Source organism: Cucurbita maxima, unplaced genomic scaffold (genome assembly GCF_002738345.1).
Source record: "Cucurbita maxima cultivar Rimu unplaced genomic scaffold, Cmax_1.0 Cma_Scf00005, whole genome shotgun sequence".
In the NCBI taxonomy this organism is placed as follows: domain Eukaryota; kingdom Viridiplantae; phylum Streptophyta; class Magnoliopsida; order Cucurbitales; family Cucurbitaceae; genus Cucurbita; species Cucurbita maxima.
Window position 1 is genome coordinate 1,584,833 of NW_019272021.1, and position 19,977 is coordinate 1,604,809.

General features: G+C 35.9%; 4 protein-coding genes and 1 long non-coding RNA gene across 5 annotated transcripts; 3 read left to right on the plus strand and 2 right to left on the minus strand.

Moving 5' to 3' along the window:
- Positions 1–1,006: 1,006 nt before the first annotated feature.
- On the plus strand, positions 1,007–2,133 carry LOC111480009. Its single transcript, XM_023124958.1, has 4 exons — positions 1,007–1,128; positions 1,224–1,302; positions 1,392–1,744; positions 1,830–2,133. Exons 1-4 carry the CDS (start codon positions 1,123–1,125, stop codon positions 1,947–1,949), a joined length of 558 nt encoding a protein of 185 aa, XP_022980726.1. The 5' UTR covers positions 1,007–1,122; the 3' UTR covers positions 1,950–2,133.
- Positions 2,134–2,782: 649 nt separating this feature from the next.
- On the plus strand, positions 2,783–3,949 carry LOC111480024 (sm-like protein LSM1B). Its single transcript, XM_023124982.1, has 5 exons — positions 2,783–2,959; positions 3,043–3,111; positions 3,191–3,306; positions 3,389–3,451; positions 3,794–3,949. Exons 1-5 carry the CDS (start codon positions 2,854–2,856, stop codon positions 3,872–3,874), a joined length of 435 nt encoding a protein of 144 aa, XP_022980750.1. The 5' UTR covers positions 2,783–2,853; the 3' UTR covers positions 3,875–3,949.
- A 2,217-nt stretch (positions 3,950–6,166) lies between these two features.
- Positions 6,167–8,650, minus strand: LOC111479900 (exocyst complex component EXO70A1-like). The gene has a single exon (XM_023124803.1). The coding sequence runs from the start codon at positions 8,443–8,445 to the stop codon at positions 6,607–6,609; it is 1,839 nt and encodes a 612-aa protein (XP_022980571.1). The 5' UTR covers positions 8,446–8,650; the 3' UTR covers positions 6,167–6,606.
- Positions 8,651–10,599: 1,949 nt separating this feature from the next.
- LOC111480051 lies at positions 10,600–17,683 on the minus strand. Its single transcript, XR_002717741.1, has 3 exons — positions 17,622–17,683; positions 11,255–11,259; positions 10,600–10,612 (listed from the first exon to the last, which is right to left on the minus strand). It is a non-coding gene; the product is annotated as an uncharacterized LOC111480051 (long non-coding RNA).
- Positions 17,566–18,679, plus strand: LOC111480006 (protein TIFY 10b-like). The gene is made up of 3 exons (XM_023124954.1): positions 17,566–17,802; positions 17,903–18,269; positions 18,366–18,679. The coding sequence occupies exons 1-3, from the start codon at positions 17,658–17,660 to the stop codon at positions 18,505–18,507; spliced, it is 654 nt and encodes a 217-aa protein (XP_022980722.1). The 5' UTR covers positions 17,566–17,657; the 3' UTR covers positions 18,508–18,679.
- The last annotated feature ends 1,298 nt before the right edge of the window (positions 18,680–19,977 follow it).

Consider the following 19,977-nt stretch of genomic DNA (forward strand, 5'->3'; position numbering starts at 1 on the left):
TCATTTGTAACAAGTCAAACCCATCGCTAGTAGATATTGTCCGTTTTTGCCCCTTACGTATCGTCATCAACTTTAAGGTTTTAAAACGTGTCTGCTAGGGAGAGGTTGCACATCGTCGGTGTTTGGCTTTGATTCCATTTGTAACAACTCATTGTAACAATCCAAGTCCATCGCTAGTAGATATTGTCTGTTTTGGCCAGTTACATATCGTCGTCAACTTTAAGGTTTTAAAACATGTCTGCTAGAAAATGATTTCTACACCCTTACAAGTAATGTTTTGTTCCCATCTCCAACCAATGTAGATCTCACAATCCATCCACCTTGGAGGCCAACGTCCTCACAAGCACACCGTCAGTGTCAATGTTTTGTTCCCATCTCCAACCAATGTAGATCTCACAATCCATCCACTTTGGAGGCCAACGTCCTCACAAGCACACCGTCAGTGTCTGGCTTTGATACCATTTATAACAACCCAAGTTCATCGCTGGTAGATAGTGTTCCATTTTGATCCGTTACGTATCATCATCAAGCTCATTGTTTTAAAACGCGTCTGATAAAGAGAGGTTTTCATGCTCTTATAAGGAATGTTTCGTTCCTCTCTCCAATCAATGTGGGATCTCACAATCCACCCTCTTTGAGGGCCGAGCATCACGTTGGCACACAACCCAATGTCTGGCTCTAATACCATTTATAATAGTTCAAGCCCACCGTGGGTAGATATTGTCCACTTTAACCCGTTACGTATCATCGTCAAGCTCATGATTTTAAAACATGTCTAATAAAGAAAAGTTTTCACACCCTTATAAGGAATGATTCGTTCCCCTCTCCAACCGATATTAGATCTCACAAAAAGTAGCAAGCAATGATTTGGAACAGTGTGACAGTAGTCATACCTCACTAAGTCATTGTCACACTATTTCCGAGTAACATATAAATAATTTTTAAATAAAGGGTCCATTTAACTATGGTATAAAACACCAATAGAAATAGAACTAACCCATCTCTCTTTTCAGCTAATTGGCTCTCTAATTGAGGTTTTGGCTTTAAAGTTAACCCCCAAAGGCTTCTCCACCATTAGAGACGAGCTTTGAAGGACCCCTCAAAGGCCTCTCCTTTGCAAAAATGAAGGTAAAGTTCGAACAAATTTGCTATGTTCTTTTCTTTTTTCTTCTATTTTTTGCTAAATAGCCCTTCAATTTTGATCATTTTATTTTTGGTTTCAGTTCTTGAGTTGGATGCAAAGTAATAAACTCCATGGAAAAGTAAAATTTCAGAACAAATCATCAAATTCAAACCCTTCAAGTAATTGCACTAAACTTTATTAATTATTTTGTTATGAACTCCCCATTATTTTACATGTATGATCATGATCTTTCATGAACAATAATCAGTTGAGCAACCTGAAGAAACCAGCCCCTCTTTGCCTCTTGGCTTGTTAGCAATTGGAACTTTTGGCAACAACGTGTTAAGAACGAACAAGACCGATGTCGAAAACGTCGTTGTCGATGCTAGATCTCTAGGGAAAGAAACGGAAGACTTTGAGCTGAGGGAGATTGATGATGAAATGAAAGAGAAGATTGGTTTAATGATTGGGGATGATGAGAAAAATAATCCCAAATCCATTGTTAGGAGATCTGTTTCATTTCTTGTCAAGAAGGTCTTTGTTTGTGGTGGTAGTGGTTTTGCACCGCCGCCGCTACCGCCGAACTTCATGGACACGCCGCAAGACGCAACGATGAAGAAGGTACGTAAACAACTAATATGAATGTATAATGTCTTAACGAGTAGATTAGGTCGAGTTACGGTTCGTGATTGGTAAAAATGTGCAGATATTGAGGATGATGCTTCACAAGAAAATTTACCCTAAGAGTTCTTCACAAACAGCTTCATTGAAGAGATTCATAAAGGAGAAAGAGAGAAGAGATAAGAGAAATGAAGAAGAAGAATGATAATTGTAATGTAAATAATTGAGGGTCAAAATGGATTCAATAATGTAAGCTAGAGAATTGAAATTTGAATGGCCAATAGCCATAAACCCACGTGATCTTGTTTCCCTTTTTAACAATTGTCCCAAAAGCTGATGATGTATTGAATCTCCTTGATCTTATATATTTTACTCGATTTTTAATTATAGATATCGGTTCCTCAAATGCATTTAAATTAGTATAGTTTTTAAGAATTTGACTAAGAATTCAAAGGTTGAAATCAAATTAACACGAAAGGAATAGAAACTATAATTTTTTTTTTTGTGATTTTAATTTTCATATTAGTTAATCGAGACAAACTCACTTAGTCAGTTGAATCGAAACAGAATATAAACGTAATTAATCTCTTTTTTAAAACTAGAAGGTTTTTAAATTATGTTTGATTTTAAAATATACACGAAAGTAGAATGAACAAACAATCTGGAAAACTGACCTTAAATTTGAGTTTGATTAAATGATGATGAATTTGAAGACATCATTGATATGATTTAGAAGAAACTATACGATGTAAGTATGTTTAAAACACTCGATGACACAAAATTTTGATCAACGCAACGCAACTCAACCTAACCCTCCATTCGATTATAAACTAATTTGGATTAAATTTGGTTCAAACAGATAAAAACCTTATGAGTTTGTTTGATTTCTCTGTTCCCAAAACTTAGATTGGTTGAACATAAGAATTTGGAGTTATTATGGTTGGATGAAGGGAATGATCATGAGTTTATAATAAGGAATACTATCTCGTGAGACCTTTTAGAAAACGCAAAGCAAAACTATGAAAGCTTATGCTCGTCTCACGGAGATAACTCTTTAAAATAAATTTTAAACAAATAAATAAATATTTTACCAACTACCTACAAAAGGTATGAGTGGGGGTTGTGTAGTTTTGATTAATTCACAGTCAATCATGATGGTTCCGTCAGTCCTCGAATACATCTTCCGAACTCCCTGCATCGGTTCATATCTTGACCGTAACCACATCCTCCCTTTTCCAAATTCTTGCCTGTTCTTTCCACTCAAGATTCAATCTTCTTGTTTTGGTTTCATTGTGCAGGGAAACTACTGATACTGCTTCTTGATGGGCGATGTATCATTGGCACTATGTGTACCTTCGATCAATATGGCATATCTCATCCCCTCATCTATGTATATCAATTCATGAAAATTCATGGGATTTATAGTACATATGTGTGTGTGTGCAGGGAATGTTGTTGTTGAGAGTGCGTTTGAAAGAATTTTTGCAGAGAATCAGTATTGTGATAAGCCCATGGGTTTGCTTGTAGTTCGAGGGGATAATGCTATTTTTATTGGGGAGATGGTAATCTCATTTCTATCCTAATTCATTCATTTCCAATTCCAATTCAATCCTTGATTCTATGTACTTTGTTTATCTGACAAAGGACCTCAGCTTCCCAGAACTTCCTCCCCATATCACTGCTGTCTCGCTACCTCAGATTCTAATTGTAACTATCTCTCTCCCTTTTCTTACCTTTTTTTTTTTCTTGCATTCATGAGCAAATTCTTGGTCAAGATAGCAGATGACCTGGTCGAGAGAGTATAAGATCGAGTGGGATTTGTAAGTTTGGTTGTAGTAAGGTCTTGCTAGTAAGTGTTCTTGCCTCTATTGTTAGGTAGTTGTGGTTTATGGTGTTTCAATCACCTCTCAATGGCTCTCTTTCCCTCGGGAAGCGGGTTAGCCCCCAAGAAGGCTTGTTTCCATGTCAATGGGGCCTAAGAATTCTACATGTACTTCTTTGCTATTTCTACTCGATTTGAGCTTAAAAGTCTGGCTGGGATGGACGCAGGCTAGGAAAGCAGAGTTGCAGTCATCAGTGTTTAAAAGAACCTTGAAGAAATGGATGGAGGAACTGTTTGATGGTATTTGATTGGTTGGAAAGAACCTTGGAGGAAACACCATGTCCAATTTCCCTCCCTTATATTCTCTATTTCAATCAATTACAGTAGAAAGTTAAAATTGTATAATTTTGGCTTTGTTTTGCCTTCGCCCCTAAATCTATAGAACGTAAAGATTTTACCTACAAAATGTAAGAAAAGGATTTTCTGTCCCCTGTAACGATTGCTGATCCCACCCTGTGTACAACTAAAGAAAATTAGCAATCTTTATTTCCTTTTGAAAAAGCATCACTACCATTAGTCCGCAAATTAAGAGCCTTTCCAATTCAAAACCATCCAAATTCAAGGCAAAGTGGCCAATAACCTGTCGCTTTAGAGGAGCCTTTTGTAACTAATAAAGCAAGACTATGTGTCCACTGAGTCACCTAAGTAGAAATGATACATCATAACCTATCAAATCCAAGAATTAACTGTTGGTTACGTGGGATAGGCCTATAATCCAACCATCAATCACAATAACAACCAAATAAATTATTCAATGAAACTGGCCGAACGTGACTGCCTCGTAATAACTGTTGGATATACTTCTAAATATTTTTATAGATAATATCTCATATATCTAATAATGCAAAACTATCGGTGGTCAATTTTCGTGAATGATTTCTAAATAAAAGTTTTTCCCTAATAGCTTGCTCTAGAAATAATGGGAGACATCAATGAACAGCTGTTGTCAAAAACAAAAATGGCAGACAGTCTCATGTGCTAATGAAGCCAAAATCCTAAGGCTCAAAATTGCAGGTGCCTAACTCACCCATTTGCAAAACTGCCAGAATACTTTTTATAGGAAATCCAAAAAAGATGAGCATACATAGATGACTGTACCATCACAATCATTACAGTCATTAACAAAATATTCTTTTCCCTTATTAACGCAAACAGTATTAAAGTGGGAATTGAAGGAATCTACTAGAACAGCCTGAGAATGTGTAATCCGAATCAAGGATGCCTATATTTGATGGTGCACAATGATGGAAACAGATTTTAGATTTCTGGGCAGTTGAAAAAGTTGATGCACAAATGCCAGCTAGAGTAAAAACAAAGACCATGTATACTCAATGCACACTACATTTCTACAGTTCAAGTTCATATAACAAATGCCCCTATAGCTATGACCAAATTCAGTAAGGAATAAAAATAGTTATTGATCTACATCTCCATTACTATGATGAACTTTTAGTAAAACAAAGAATAAAAATAAATAAAGTAGATTAGGACAAAAAAAAAGGACAATATGGGTTCATTGTAGAGATATAAAGGTAATTAATATACAATTTAAAATATGATCTATTATACTCACGAGAGTACAAAGAAATGAGTGGAAAAAAACTACTAAATTGTCGACCTAAGCATGATTTTACTTGTCACGGCATTACTTGTCTTTCTAAAGGTGGTATGTTCAAACACTCACCTCTTGAAACTTTGGTAGGAAAATAATCGAAAAGAACAATCAGAGTTAGGCAGACACATGACTGATGAGAATCCAGGCAGGTGACTGAGTGAGACTTGGGAGAGACTTCCACTCTCAATTTCAAAGGAAAAAAACTTGCTCTGTATTTAATGTGTCCTTTCTTGTCTGAAAATATTGTTCCTATTTGTATATCATGTTTAGCTCTGTTCAATAAACTAGGCGTCTACATCATAACATATATATGTATATGTATATAAGACTGAATCAGAACTAAGAACTAGAAAAACTAATGATCTGCAAATTAACATAATGAAGTAATGCCAAAGTCGGTTCAGTCAGTCAACTGAAAAGCAGATTGCCCTCAGTTTTAAGGATATTTGGTAATCTGATCGGAAAGTCGATTTAATGTCCCCAGGTTTTTGGGCCCCAATTGAGTTTAAGTAAACCAATTAAAGCCCCTACAATACTCTTTTTACCCACAATGAATGGCAAGTAACAGTCCTCCAGAATAATGAAAGAAACAGAAGCAATTCACTGAAAAGCTATGGCTGGCTAAATGAGAAATGGCTTAACAGTATACAAGCATTGTAGTACAGTCTGCAACCACATCAAAGGATTTTGAATAGTGTCTGAAGTTCCAGCCAACTAGTGTCTAATGTGGAACTATTTGCTAACAGATTCGAAATCTGGAACTTAACTAAAACAGTCAACATCGCTGAGATCAGTTGCTATGTTTTGGGTTCAAAGCAGGGATATTACTTTATGCTCTTCATTTGCTATTTCTAAAGGCTTCCAAAGTTGTTTTGGAAACTATGTGATAGACATCTAAAATTGTTTTGGAAAAGAGGGAAAATGCTAGACTGAAAGATTATCAGTGACTATGTCTCCACATTAGAACAAAAATACAGCATGGTGCAGAACAAAAAAACAACATGGTGCAGACGACTTGAATGCTTAGAAGGAGACAGCCAAATAATTTAGATGTGCAAAATAAGAAATGAAAAGCAAACAAAGAACAATTCCAATATGAACAAAAAAATTTAGAAAAAAATGTGGTAAGAAAACAAGTAACATGCTTACAAGGCAGGAGAATTCAGGCCGAGGATGTAGCTCCATTGGAAAAATAAAGCAGATCAGTTGCAGAACAGGGTCACTCCCAATACTAGAATGATGAACGACGAAGCTTCATAGTGGATGACGAGAAAGAAGGCAACCACCATATCATCCCAAAAACTCCACCAAAAATTGAAAGAATTTGAGTAACTTGAAAATGGAGTAGCATGCTATTTCTATCTATCAGTGGGATCTCCTTCTCAAGTTATGGGTTACTGAGCAACCCTCAAAGAAATCCAAGATGGCATTTTCCAGTTCCTCGACCGAGTACTTGATGTAATTTTCCGGGTGCTTTCCACTCTCTATGTGGTGGCCATGGAGGCCAAGAAACGACCTGTAAGCTGGGATCAACTTTTCAGTTATGGATATGCGAAGCTCCTCCCTCAGCTGAGAGTCTGGTATCAACCATGCTGATTGTGTCCTGTGAACCTCCTCAAACATGGCATTGAAAGTCTTGAATCTTTCTCTAATAAGGCTCTTTGCGGGTCCGGAAGACAAGCTCCCGCCCACATTCAACCCTTCGTTTCGCAGGCAATACAGCACATTCACCCACGTTGTTCTCTCGTAGTTTGTCGCCGCCCGTCGGAACTTCCCGGTCAGCCTTTTCAGATAAACATCTCCGATCATTTCTCGCAATTCTGGGGATAATTTTATCTTCTGAACAATGTAATGAACGTTGTTCATAATGAATAGGTGAGCTAGAGAAGGGTCTCTGTAGTGCCTGGACTTTCCCTCCAAATTGAACTGCAGAACCACGATGCTCCATATAAGATGGAGCGCTAATGGCGTTTTACCCTCTAGCTCAGCGAAGTCCATATCTGGGGTTGTGGGGTCGGCCGAGTACCTCGAGCCCGTCGATGGTTTGGACACGATGAGCTCGTCTAACGTCACTTTGTAGTCCGAAATCAGACTCACATAGTTCATTACATACCTTGTCAACGGATGAAGCGTCCCACCGGGAACCGGCTGCAGAGACGGATCTCGCATCACCGCGTTTTCAAACTCCGACAAAGTCCCTCTGACGGCCTCCGCCAACCGCGACAATATCTCCGCCGTCTGAATCCGAATATATTCCGCTGATTTTGAATCGAATATCACATCGATGTCGGGTATCAAATCCGTTAAGGCATCGTGGAGGTCTAGAATCTTGAACAGCTTCTCAGGCGATCTGCGGCTTATACTGATCGCTTCGGCGAAATTGAACAACTGAACCACGGGACCCTTTACAGTCTCCATAAAACAAGCATCGTCTATGGCGGTCCCTATGCCATAAAAGATTTGCTCGCAGAGCTTCTTCTCACTGGCAAACAAGGTCCTAATAGAAACCTTTGCTGCTTTAATCCACCTTCTGATCTTCATCTCCAGCTCATTCCAATCTAGCCTCTGGATATCTCCAATGCTCAGTTTCTCAATTCCGAGACGTCGGAAGCTGGAGTCGAAGGTGGACTTTCGCACACTGCCATAGACTTGGATGCACTCGCGCAGGTACCCCACCGTAATCATCCGCTCAGCAATACTTCGTAGATCGATAATCGCATCCGAAGGTATCAGATCAATTTCACGAATACTACTCATCGCCCGATAGCTCGATCGGCCACTTGACCCAAACCTTGGACTGCTACTGCTACTTAAATCAAGCTGAACTTCATGCGAATCCGCTTCCTCATCGTTTTCATCCTCGAATACACAACTCTCAGTAGTGGACATGGAGCGAGAAGAGGAACTCGGATCAGTAAGCGACTCAACCTCGATTGGAGTGGTATGAATAGACAGAATGTAACGGAACTCATCCTCAAGCCTGGCCATGGCGATCTGCATAGTGGAATCGACTTTGTTCTGATCGTCGGAAATGGAAGCCGACGACATAGACCTCTGGATTTCATCGACGGCCTGCAAGTATCGGTCGATCTCTTCCCTATCGGAGTCAAAAATCATCTTATCCTTCAGTTCCTCCGGCGCAGCTGAGTCCCAGCGTAGAATAATCTCCTCAGGCGCTTGTGAAAGTTGATAAGACGGCTCCATCAACAAACAAGAATACAAAAATTGGTTCGAAAGAAGGATATGGGTAGCGAGTGTTTAGCGGATGGAGTGAGAGCTCCTTCTGTTTCAGCGGGCAACGAAAGGACAGCTATGGCGGAAGCTTTTGTCGTGAAGTGAGTGATGATTGGGGAAGAAGAAGAGGAGGAGGAGGTAGCGCTTGTGGACTTTATTTTGACTTTCTTACTGCCCTCTAAATTAATTCTTTTTTTTTATTTCTTTTTTTGTGTAATTTTTTAAAACAACCCATCTTTTTTTCCACTTTAATTATGAACAATTATTGGATCCAACATATATTTTTCTTAATTTATTAACAATAATAGATTTGCAAATCAATGGTGCTTGAGACAAATGTATTATATATTTCATTTTTCTTATGCTTTTATATATTTTTTTAATTATTATTTCAACAAATAAATGGAGGGTTTTTGTAATTGGCTAAAAAATTACTAAATTATATAAAAATAAAAATAAATAAATAGGATAGGGATGGTCCAATTGTTTTTTTTTTTTTTAATTGTTTAAAAGAATCTTACTTAATCTCCATAATAGTATGATATTGTTCACTTTTGAGCGTAAGCTCTCGACTTTACTTTGAACTATCCCAAAATGCTTCATATCGAGATGTATTCTTTTACTTATAAATTTATGGTCATTCTCTGAAATTAACTCAACCCAATAAATTAATGCGTACAACACAAATCTTTTATTTTTTAAAAATTCAAATCAATTTAAACCGAAATTTTTAATAATTGGATTGAATAGTTGGATTTCAAAGATGTCAGAAAATATCACCTTTTTTTTGCAACTTTTTTAAGAAAGGGGTGGAGCTTAGACTACCTTCTGGGCTTTTTGGGTATTCTGTGGGCCCATAGACTCTAAGTGGGAACTGACTCATCCTCCAATTATTGCCAGCCATGGGCTCACTGTTCTGGCCCATCATTTAATTAATGGGCCATATTATGAAGCCCATATTGATCTCAAAATACTCTCTTTCTATGTATTGCCACGTGTCAAAATAATTTATTTTATTTATTTGATCTGTTATTTGTAATGAGGTAGATAATAATAATAATGTTAAATTTCGAAAATAATATTTTTGTTTATTTGAAAAGTAAATAAAAAATAAAATAAAATAAGGGCCTAGAAAGTTCCAAATGTCACAGTTTATACTAAGATCCTTATTACCTGTATTGGCCACAAAACAAAAACTGATTTGGTTAATTATTTAATTATGAATTTAATGATATTAATTAAGGATCTGACAGGTTAGACTGACATCCACGTGGACGCATGCTCGCACGTGCATGTAGAGTGACAGTTAATACGCCACATAAAATAAAATTAATTATTTATTTATTTAATAATTATTTAATAATTGGATACTTAGAGCCTTATGAGCTGGAAAATATTTAGTTAAGAGCGTCGGTTAATTACGATTCTCAAGAAGATGAGACAACCTCTTCATTCCCATCATTCTCCTCCATTAAATATTCTTTAAATATCCATTTTAATTTATTAATATACGTAATTTGATTTGAATCACTATGAAATTACGTCAATACTTCCACAGGTAACGTAGGAGACACTCTATTTTTCTCTTCGAAAATTCTTAGAATTATTACTGCTTTCAATATATAAATAATATCCCGATGATTAATGGGCAACTCAAATTGGATTGAAAAAATAAAGAAATTTATGAATAAATCTTATCGTATCCATCTCTATAAGGACAGAGAACCCATCATTATTTCGATTGTATAACTGAAGATTACAAGGAAATATAAATAACGAACCGTTGGATCAGTGATTAGATAGCGATTAGATAGTGATTAGAGGACCAAAATTTGGGAGTGTTGGTTTTTGGAAGGTTGTGCAAAGTGTTGGTTGCTTCACAGCTAATCTTGGGGCTTAAGGCTATGAAATGAAGCTAATATGGACACGATTTTATATTAATTAAGGGAAGTTTAGGTTATCGAAGACCACTACGAAAATATTAATATTAATAATAATGACAAAATTATTAATTATTAATTATTAATTATTAATTATTAATTATTGTGGTTTGTACAAAAAGATTTGCAGATTCTAATAATTTGGGGTCCAGCTGTAATGTGCATCCACTTCAGCCTTTATGATTCAACGCAGATTACTGTGTCTGAGTTGGCAATCTGACACCAACAATATTTACTAATCTGACTGACTCTTCTTATTGGGCTTTCAGCCTCGCTTTTCTCTTTTGGGCCTCTTATTTCACTTCTAATATGGGCCTGTGCCTTAGCCTGCATGAAGCCGTGCACGTGCCAAGACTCGTATAATCTCCGTCATCGATCCTATTTAATTAAGACACAAAAATCTCTCCTCACTTTCTCCCCCATTCTCCATTTAAACAGGAATTTCTCATCCCACTTGTAGGAAGGTCCATACGAGGTCTTGGTCCCACGGGCTAGATGGACATCCCATATCTGTGCACGGAGTATTGTACTGTTGTGATTTTACTTGTGACGACTATTCATCTGTGTGCATGGTGTTACGGTCCTATATTTTTTACCGTGTGACGTCGTGATCTTGACACGCTCACAACTAGTCTTAAGAGGAATCAAGCCCCATATATATTTTTCGCCCTGACTTTGTGGCTTCTTCGAACCTTAGGCGAGGTTTGTATTCGCTAATCGAACATCGCTTGTGCAAAATCCAAGCTTTTTCAACCACACACGCTGCCTATTCGTGCATGTTCAATCATCTGCGACACATCCGACTTACCTCTATACTAGGCCAAGTCATTCGGCTCGACCTTGGCTTTGCTCAAGCCAATGTCTCTCAATGCAACGTTGCATCTCGTCTTGTCATCTTGATCCCCATCGACAGGGTCCATATGTCTTTGCGTCGTCCCGAGTCTTGGGATGTTTTCGGCCATCATAACTCGCTCGGTCATGCCATCGAGAATAGGCCCGTGTGTCGTTCATCTAATCGAGACTTCCCGAGCATCCATCCATCCGAGTTCTATCGAGGCATAGACCCTCCCTTGCCCATGCCGAGTCATTTACGGATACCGTACAAGATAGCGAGTGTATGTAGCAACCTCCAACATGCGAGCTAGGGCGCAATACCGGCACACCCGTGCCGCCCGGTACTGTCATTTAAAAACCCATTTCAAAGGAAGTTGCCTGATGCTCTCGTCTCAACACGCTCTCCCACATTGTGACACACGTATATGCCACAGGGTAGCTCACTTAGGCCACAGGACCTAGGGGTGGTGAAGAACTAACCCCAAGGTACCCCTATACTACATTTTGAGTTATTTTCATTCTAGTAGTGTAGACATGATTTTGGTGAGTTGTCATATGGTGTCGTGCATTGTTCATCCGATGTCTGATTGACACCAAACTTGGTGAGCATTCATATTTTATATGGACGGACTAAACTCCCGAACCGCATGCCCAAATTCCTTTTGAAATCTCGACTTTTAAGGTTAAGGCCCGGGGCCCTACCCGGCACTTCAAAAAGCCTATTTTGTCCTTCATGTTCATTCTAATGTCTCTGTCTTGCTTATGTCTCAACTTGTCTCCAATGCCCATTTTGCGTGGTGCTGTGTTGGATGATGCATCGTCCTTTTCGATCGCATCATGAAACTCTTCTATCTTGGCTTGCATATGGCCGGATGGGCGTCTCTTGAGTAAAGTCACTCTGGTTTATCATGGCGTGAGGGTCATAACCTACTCTCTTCATAATATGGTTGTGACACACGACATTTCATCAGTTTTGTACGATTTATATCCAATACATGTTTTCATTTAATCATATTTAAATAAAATAAAATATTTCCATATGCATTTAACCAGTCAACCATTCAAAATTAAATATATATTGTCTTTTATTTTTATATTTATGAGCTCTTAGTGGCCCATGTATGGACCGACCAAGATGAGCTTGGGCAACTCAAGGTTAATCTGAACGGCCTTGGCAGACCCATAACCCATTCTTAAGCACTGACCGTGCCGTTAAAGAGATTGCGGACGGTTGTACGTCTACCCATAAGGTACGTTTTCGCGTCTCACCAACGTTCGTTGTCGTCGGTAACAAGAGATGAATCTCGGGTTCTTAGATGTTCATAGATCTATGTTTTCGGGTGTCTTCAACGCATAAAACTTCGTGGAAGTGAAGAAGAGAGGTAGGGGAAGAACAAGGATGAGAAACGGAATCGAAAAACGCAGGGAGTCGGGCGAAGAAGACGAACCCATCGGATCCGGGTCGAACTCAAACCCACGACCCACTACAATTCACTGATTCGAGCCAACACCTGCTTTCGGCCCAATCGCTGGAACCCAGCCTCGGAGTGTACCTGTTTCCACCCATTCGTCCGCGGCCCGAGGTCCAAACCGAGCATTCGGCCCAGAGCACACAAGTAGCCCAGGCGCATGCAGCAACGTGACCCGCCTCGCCTGCAGCCCACGAACTGAGGCCCAGCCACTCTATCAGCCCAGATCGCAGCATGACGACACGTGCCTAGCGGCACCAACGTGTGTTCTTTATGCTTTATAATTATGACGTATGATGTATGATCCATGAAGTATGATGATTTGAATGAGTTTTATGATGATGTACAATGATGTGTTATGATGATTATGATGCATTTCGATAGCGTTGTGATAACGAAGTATGATGATGACAATGACGATGCATATTGTTATTTTCTTTATATGACGTTATGTTCCATGTTACGTTGAGATACATATTGTGAAGGTCATATTGCATTATGTCGATGATTCAGCCTAAGACACAACCCTACAAAAGTGTTATTTATAATGTTAAGATGGAAACTAATGCACATATATTACTATTAGTAATATAAGGATGAAACTAGGGTTGTCATAAAAACGTTTTAAAGATGATAAACTATAAGAACTTCATGCATTTCTGTATGTACTTAAGTACCGAGATACTTCCCCATTTATGATGATGAGTATAGACGCGTATAGTGACGAAGGTGATCATGCTGAGCATGATACTCAGGGATCTGCTGACATTCGGATGTCGCTACGAACAGATAGCTTGACTATGATGGGTCCAAAGGGTACGAACCGCCTAGGGATTCACGCTTACACGTGTGGGTCGTGTGTAGGGAAGTACTACACATTTGACTTAGTCCGGACTAGAGGCCAACAATAGGATGTTTTAATGATAGAACCCTAGAGCATTATTGCATGTATTTGCATTTTTCACGACCCCTATTAGTGAGAAAACTTACTAAGTATTTTTCGAAATACTCAAACTGTATGCTACATCATTTTTCAAACAAAGGCAAGACGCTCATGAATACTTGACGATGACATCACAAAGCAAAGACCATAACACATGCATAAGATAGAAACATATTTAATTTAATTATCATTTTCAATTTCGTTTTCTGGATTATGTTTTGAACACTTAGGTTTATTATGAACCTTATTATTTAACCGATGATGTTTTACGAGTTATCTTCCGCCTACGGTAGCAATTTTAGGTAGCTAAAATCTAGGGTCGTTACAGAATCTATATTAGTTAAGTGGTAACTTATGAATGTTTCATATTTTAATTTTAAAAAATTATAGTTATTAATATAATATGTATCGTAGAAGCTAATATATTTTTTTAAAATAATAAAAAAAAATAACCCGACAATTCAACCCAACTCAAACTCACGAGTTGTGTCAGATTATAAACTCTATTCGAATTGGTAACCCAGTTCTATTTCTCTCCCGAACGCGTTGTCGAAATATAATATAAAAAATATAAGAAAAGGAAAAAAAAAAAAAAAAGAATTAATTGGAAAAGAAAAACGTGTTGAATTAATTATGGAAAGAGCAATCGTGGTGGTGGGGGGCAGAGCGGGCAGTGTTTTTAGTCAATAATTGAGAAGTGGTTTAGGTTCATAGGTTCATAATCCCATCCATTTTGATTTCATGCATTGCCCCATCTCACCCACTCCAATTTAATTCATAATTCCTTTATTTATTTATTTATTTATTTTTTATAAATATTTTCATTCCGACTTTTTAATTAATTAAAATTTATTTATATTAAAAATATTGAGATTTAATAAAAATCCGTTAATATTTATTTAATTCTCCCATTTCTCTAATTTACATTTTAAAAAATTAAAATTTAATTGACTATTATTATTATTATTTTAAACTTTTGTTTTCTTATATGTTTTCGGTGGAATTATTGGTCAAACCCAAAAGAGAGACGGGTGATTATAATAAATAATTAAAAAATAAAACACGCACGTGAGTTTCACATGCTCCCCGTCAATCTAGCTGGCTCTTACAGCCCCTCCAATGAGATTTTGCTACGTGTCATGCTTGTGACTATAACCCAATAATATTCAATCTCTATTTAGATTTTTTAAAAAATATATAATAATAATGGATTAAATTATAATAAATTATGTGTGGTTAAAGTAAACCAGTCTAAATGCATACGAAAAGTAAATTTATGGGTTAAGATTAGTGAATAATTCTTTTTATAATTTATCTTTTAAAAAATAAATAAAAGGAAGAAAAAAAAAAAAACGTTGTTACGTGGCTTGATTTTAGTCACTTATTCTAACAAAATATAAAATTCTCTTTTATTAATTAATAAAAAACAATTAATCCACATGTCCAACGAGTACTTATATAATATTACATTTTAAAGTACAATGGTTTGAATTTTTTAAATATTTAATTATTGTATCTACCATAAATATTAAGTTTTAAAGTAATTTATATTACTATTTTTTCTTCCAACGAAACATAAATTGCACGATCGAGGTGAAATTAGATCTAAGTTATGCTGCTATGGAAGTCAAGATAGACTCGAGTCACGAGTTTGATTTTTTTTTTTTTTGTTTGTTTGTTTTGTTGACTCTATTTTTCAATTAGCTCGATCTTTTTTGGTTAAATATTTATTTTCTAACTTTTCTAAAATTAGAAAATGTTCGATTCAATTTAAATTTTATGTCAATTAATAACAATTTATTGCTCGAGATTATCAAAAAGTAGAACGTTACAATAGAATATAAATATTCATTCAAATATGCACCAAAGTATAATATTATTGTAAGATTAGTAACAATTTATTCGTTCGTATTTCAATCACATATATATTATTAGTATATCTATATTCATTTAAAAAGTGCAAATATATATATTATTGATATACGAAATATAAATCATGACGTATATATTGTTATTATCGGAACCAGTGTAACTCTTTTTTAATTAAAAAGAAAATAAAAAAATTTGAAAAATGATATTCAAATAGCTTTATTTTAATTTTTTTTTTCTCTCTGATGAGATTTAAATTCGTAATTAACTTAAAGTAGTTGACCCACTCAAAATGAAATACGCCCATGTGTTTCATATGTTCCGCGGCAATCTAGCTAGCTCTTTCAGGCCCTCCAATGATATTGTGCAACGTGTCCTACTTCATAATACAGACCAATTATATTCTATTTTTATTTTTATAATTAAGTTTCATTTTTTAACTATTCGACAGATTTACCATTAAAATCATAAATTTCTATTTATGAACAATATTAAAAGCATAAAAAAAAAATTAGGGGTTAAAATTAAGCGAAAAAAATGTAAATAAATGAAATTGAAAAGGGAAAAAAAATCGACAAATTAAGGATTGTTTTGAAATAAAAATTTTATTTGAAAGGTGATAGATTTAAGAAAATTGATAATAATTATAGAGACTAATTATATTAAAAATTAAAATTAAATGAAACTAAAAAATAGGGTTTTAATACACATTTATATAAATAGTAAACAAGAAGCGGTCTCTGAATAATAGGTTTTCTAAATAATTTTTTTTTCTTTCCTTATAAATTTTTATTTGGATCGATTGTTTTACAAATTCTAATATTTTGACTTTGTTTTTCTTCCAAAATTTTGAATATAATTATTTAAAAAAATATTATTTAGCTATTAATATATTAACTACTTCCAATTTGATTTTTCACCGGTAATAAAATTTAAAATATATACTAATATTAGAAGTAGTAATAATAATAATAAAAAAATTTTGGTATGGTATCTTATAAATGAATATATTTTTTTCTAAAGTATTTAATTTATCTTTTTAGTTATTGAAAATAAAATAAAACGTTTAAAATTTTAAAATTTTAAAAATATATAAAATGGAATAATGTGGAAAGGGAAAGTGAAATGAATAGAGAATATGATGCAATAGGACAATGAAATATGGAATAATATTAAAAAATAAAAAATAAAAAAGTAAAAATAAAAATAGAAGAGAGAGAGAGGTAGAGAGAGAGAGGAGAACCGCCGAGTTGGGCGGTGGAGTTGGAACTTTAAATTATCACGTGTTAAATATAAATTTAACACGTGGTAAGACCGTTTCAAACAATTACTAACAATAAATTATAATAAAAAGAGAGGAAAAAAAAAAAAAAACATAATGGGACCCACTCCTTATTTTCAGCACTGTCGGCACGCCTCCGCCTCCGCCTGTGCCCGTGGATTTCGCTGCTAGCACCCTACCCTGACTTTTCCTATTCGTTGACGCCACGCTTTCCACACCGCTTCTTCCTTTATTACCAAAATACCCTCCCATTTTTCATTATTCACCATATGCCCTCTTTCTATTCTAATTTATTAATCCATTTTTCTATTTAAAAACTTAATTTATTACCACATTTTAAAATTTAAATAACAAACTTGTCGGATCTTGAAAGTGTCGGAAGCCGCTGCCAAATAATTTTCATTTTGTACCACATTTTTATTTTCAATTACATGAAATAGGCGAAAATTATTTAGAAATAGGTCCCTAAATTTTGGAGTAATTATCAAAATTGAGGTTTGGGACAATTTCGTAAATAAGTGAAGATACAGAGGCATTGATGAGAAACCGCCTCTACTTTCGTCCCTTGAATTAAGGTGTTCAGAAAATAATTGTTTTTTCTTTTCCCTTTTTAATTTAATTTTTTTAAAAACACGTGCTATAATTTTAATAAATTAATTAAATTAATAATTTCCAAAAGACATTAATAAAACAATAATAAAATAAGAAAAATAAGAAAATGCAAGGAAGGCAGCAGCTCTTCTTTATATTCTTCCTGTCATCTTCAATGTTTGCAAGTTTCTCAAGTATCTAAAGAAATTTGAACACACGAGCCCTTCAGATCTGAAACAACTTACAATTCCACCATGTATAACCCGTCGGACAGCGCCGCCTGCCGGAGGTCCGGTCGGGCACCGGAGAAGTCCAGTTTTGCTCAGACTTGTAATCTTTTGAGTCAGTACTTGAAGGAGAAGAGAAGCCTTGGAATTACCCCCAGAATTGAACCAAAAGGTACTTTAGCTATCTGGGTTTTGAATTTCTTTAGCTAATTCAAACCAATTTGCAGCCGATCGGTGCTAACTTTGTTGTTCTTTTGATGGCTCTGTTTCAGATGAGTTTCCGACGGCTCGGCCGCCGGCGATTATGAACCTGTTGACAAACATGGAAAACCCAGGAGAGAAGGAGGCGGTGGGGATTTTTCCACCACCGCTGGAGCCGCCGTCTGCCACGCAGATGACCATTTTTTACTGCGGAAAAGTGCTGGTGTTCAATGATCTTCCGTCAGAGAAGGCGGAGGAGATCATGACCATGGCCGGTAAAGGAATCGTGCCCTCTTCCAGATCTGCCGCTACCGTCGTATCCGACAAGGTTACAGAACCATTCACGACCAGAGAACAACCTCCGACCAAAGTCTCCGGTGATTTACCCATAGCAAGAAGAGCTTCCCTCCACCGATTCTTCGAGAAGAGAAAAGACAGGTATTAAAATTCATTTGAATTTCACAAATTTTCTCAAATCTCTTGAATTTCCTTCTTAATTTACAAAATTTCCCCTGTTTTTGTGGGCTTTTTCAGAGTTACAGCCAGAGCACCATATCAAGTGAATTCCCGGCAATATTCTGGTTCTTCTACACCGACCGGAGAAAGCTACAGATTCAAGAACGGCGATGACAAGAAAACCCAGCAATCTTCCAACCAATTTGATCTGAATTTGTAGGCAAAATTATAAGCTAAGCGTATGCTTAATTTCACCTTAAAATTCTGACATCCTCCTATCCTCCTCCCAGGAATATGAACATGAACATTGCTCTGTAATTAATTCTCAGATTATAAATCATCATTTGTTGACTTTAAACAATTTTTTTTACATCTATGTTTCATTTACATAATTATGGAATTATTATGTTCATCTTGTCAATTTATGTTACGATTCAATTATTTAATTAACGATCGATTCTGATGATAAGCTAGATCTTGATCTTACAAAAATTTTTTGGATAGGAAATTCTTGTTTTCCAGTGAATTTAAATACAGATTTTATGGTTTTTTTTTTTAAAGCAACAGAACAACAGACCAGTTGAGGAAGACTTAATTATAAGTACTATTAGGAATGAGAAAATTGGAGCCACCCTTGTCCCCACCTTTAGTTGAACATGTTCGTACTCCAGAAATGGTATGATATTGTTCACTTTCAACTTAAGCACTCTTATGATTTTGCTTTGGGCTTCCCAAAATGTTCATCTAATTTGTGATCATTCCTAAATTAGTTGATGTGGGACTTTGATCAGTCATGTTCATCTAACACCCACCACTATCTCACTTGTATACAAGTTAACTGAACTCAAAAAAATCTAACCTAACTCATCATTTATAGTTTGGGTTGGGTAATCTGCATTGATGGAGTTATCGGATCATATGAACACTAGCCTTTTCCGCATCTTAATTTTGAAATGGAAAAACAATATACTAAATATGTAACTACCTAAATAACTTTTAAATTAAGTTAATTTGTCATTTAGGTTTAAATTCACCATTTTTTCACGTGGGACGTATGGAGTCTACTTAGTTACGAGTTACCATCAAAAGTTTTCATGTGATGGTTGTCTACATTGCTTTCTCCAACGATGTTTTCAACGTTTTTTTTGTTCTCTCACATATTTTATAAAATAAATTTATCTCAAAACATAAGTGGAGGTCGGACCCACAATTGAAGTCATTGTCAATTTCTAATTTTTACTCACATGACTGGTTTGTTTATGCTGAAAGCGTGCTACATATTTGTCGTACTATAATCGAAAGTTGGTGTTGTTATACTTAACTACTGGCCCAAAATTCGTGCAAAGAGTTGAAAAATGACTCGTGTATTGTTACTTTGCAAATTATATATAAAAATATGCAATAATATCCATATGATTACAATCAAGTTTTCTTGCTCTAATTACTTCGGTGGAAAAACTAACTTCTCACTGTTTAAGAGTCAATAGCCTACATTAATGGAACTATGGTTTCACCACCTAGCTTTGAACTAGCAACAAACTCAACATTAAGCCCCAAATATTTGATGTGGAAAGCAGCCAATTAATGACTTCTTTGTCTTCTGCTCTTCTCTCTCACCGAGGAAGCCATTGTTATCATCGTTTGTCTTTCTGCTGGTCATGATGTCTTGCGTTAGAGACTACGTTCAACT

Coding starts and splice junctions, on each gene's coding strand:
- LOC111480009 (XM_023124958.1), top strand. Junction 1,303..1,391: donor ATCAAATTCAAACCCTTCAA/GTAATTGCACTA, acceptor AACAATAATCAG/TTGAGCAACCTGAAGAAACC. Junction 1,745..1,829: donor AAGACGCAACGATGAAGAAG/GTACGTAAACAA, acceptor AAAAATGTGCAG/ATATTGAGGATGATGCTTCA.
- LOC111480024 (XM_023124982.1), top strand. CDS start 2,854: ATGAGTGGGGGTTGTGTAGTTTTGATTAATTCACAGTCAATCATGATG. Junction 2,960..3,042: donor CATCGGTTCATATCTTGACC/GTAACCACATCC, acceptor TTCATTGTGCAG/GGAAACTACTGATACTGCTT. Junction 3,112..3,190: donor GTGTACCTTCGATCAATATG/GCATATCTCATC, acceptor GTGTGTGTGCAG/GGAATGTTGTTGTTGAGAGT.
- LOC111479900 (XM_023124803.1), bottom strand. CDS start 8,445: ATGGAGCCGTCTTATCAACTTTCACAAGCGCCTGAGGAGATTATTCTA.
- LOC111480006 (XM_023124954.1), top strand. CDS start 17,658: ATGTATAACCCGTCGGACAGCGCCGCCTGCCGGAGGTCCGGTCGGGCA. Junction 17,803..17,902: donor CCCCAGAATTGAACCAAAAG/GTACTTTAGCTA, acceptor GCTCTGTTTCAG/ATGAGTTTCCGACGGCTCGG. Junction 18,270..18,365: donor TTCGAGAAGAGAAAAGACAG/GTATTAAAATTC, acceptor GGGCTTTTTCAG/AGTTACAGCCAGAGCACCAT.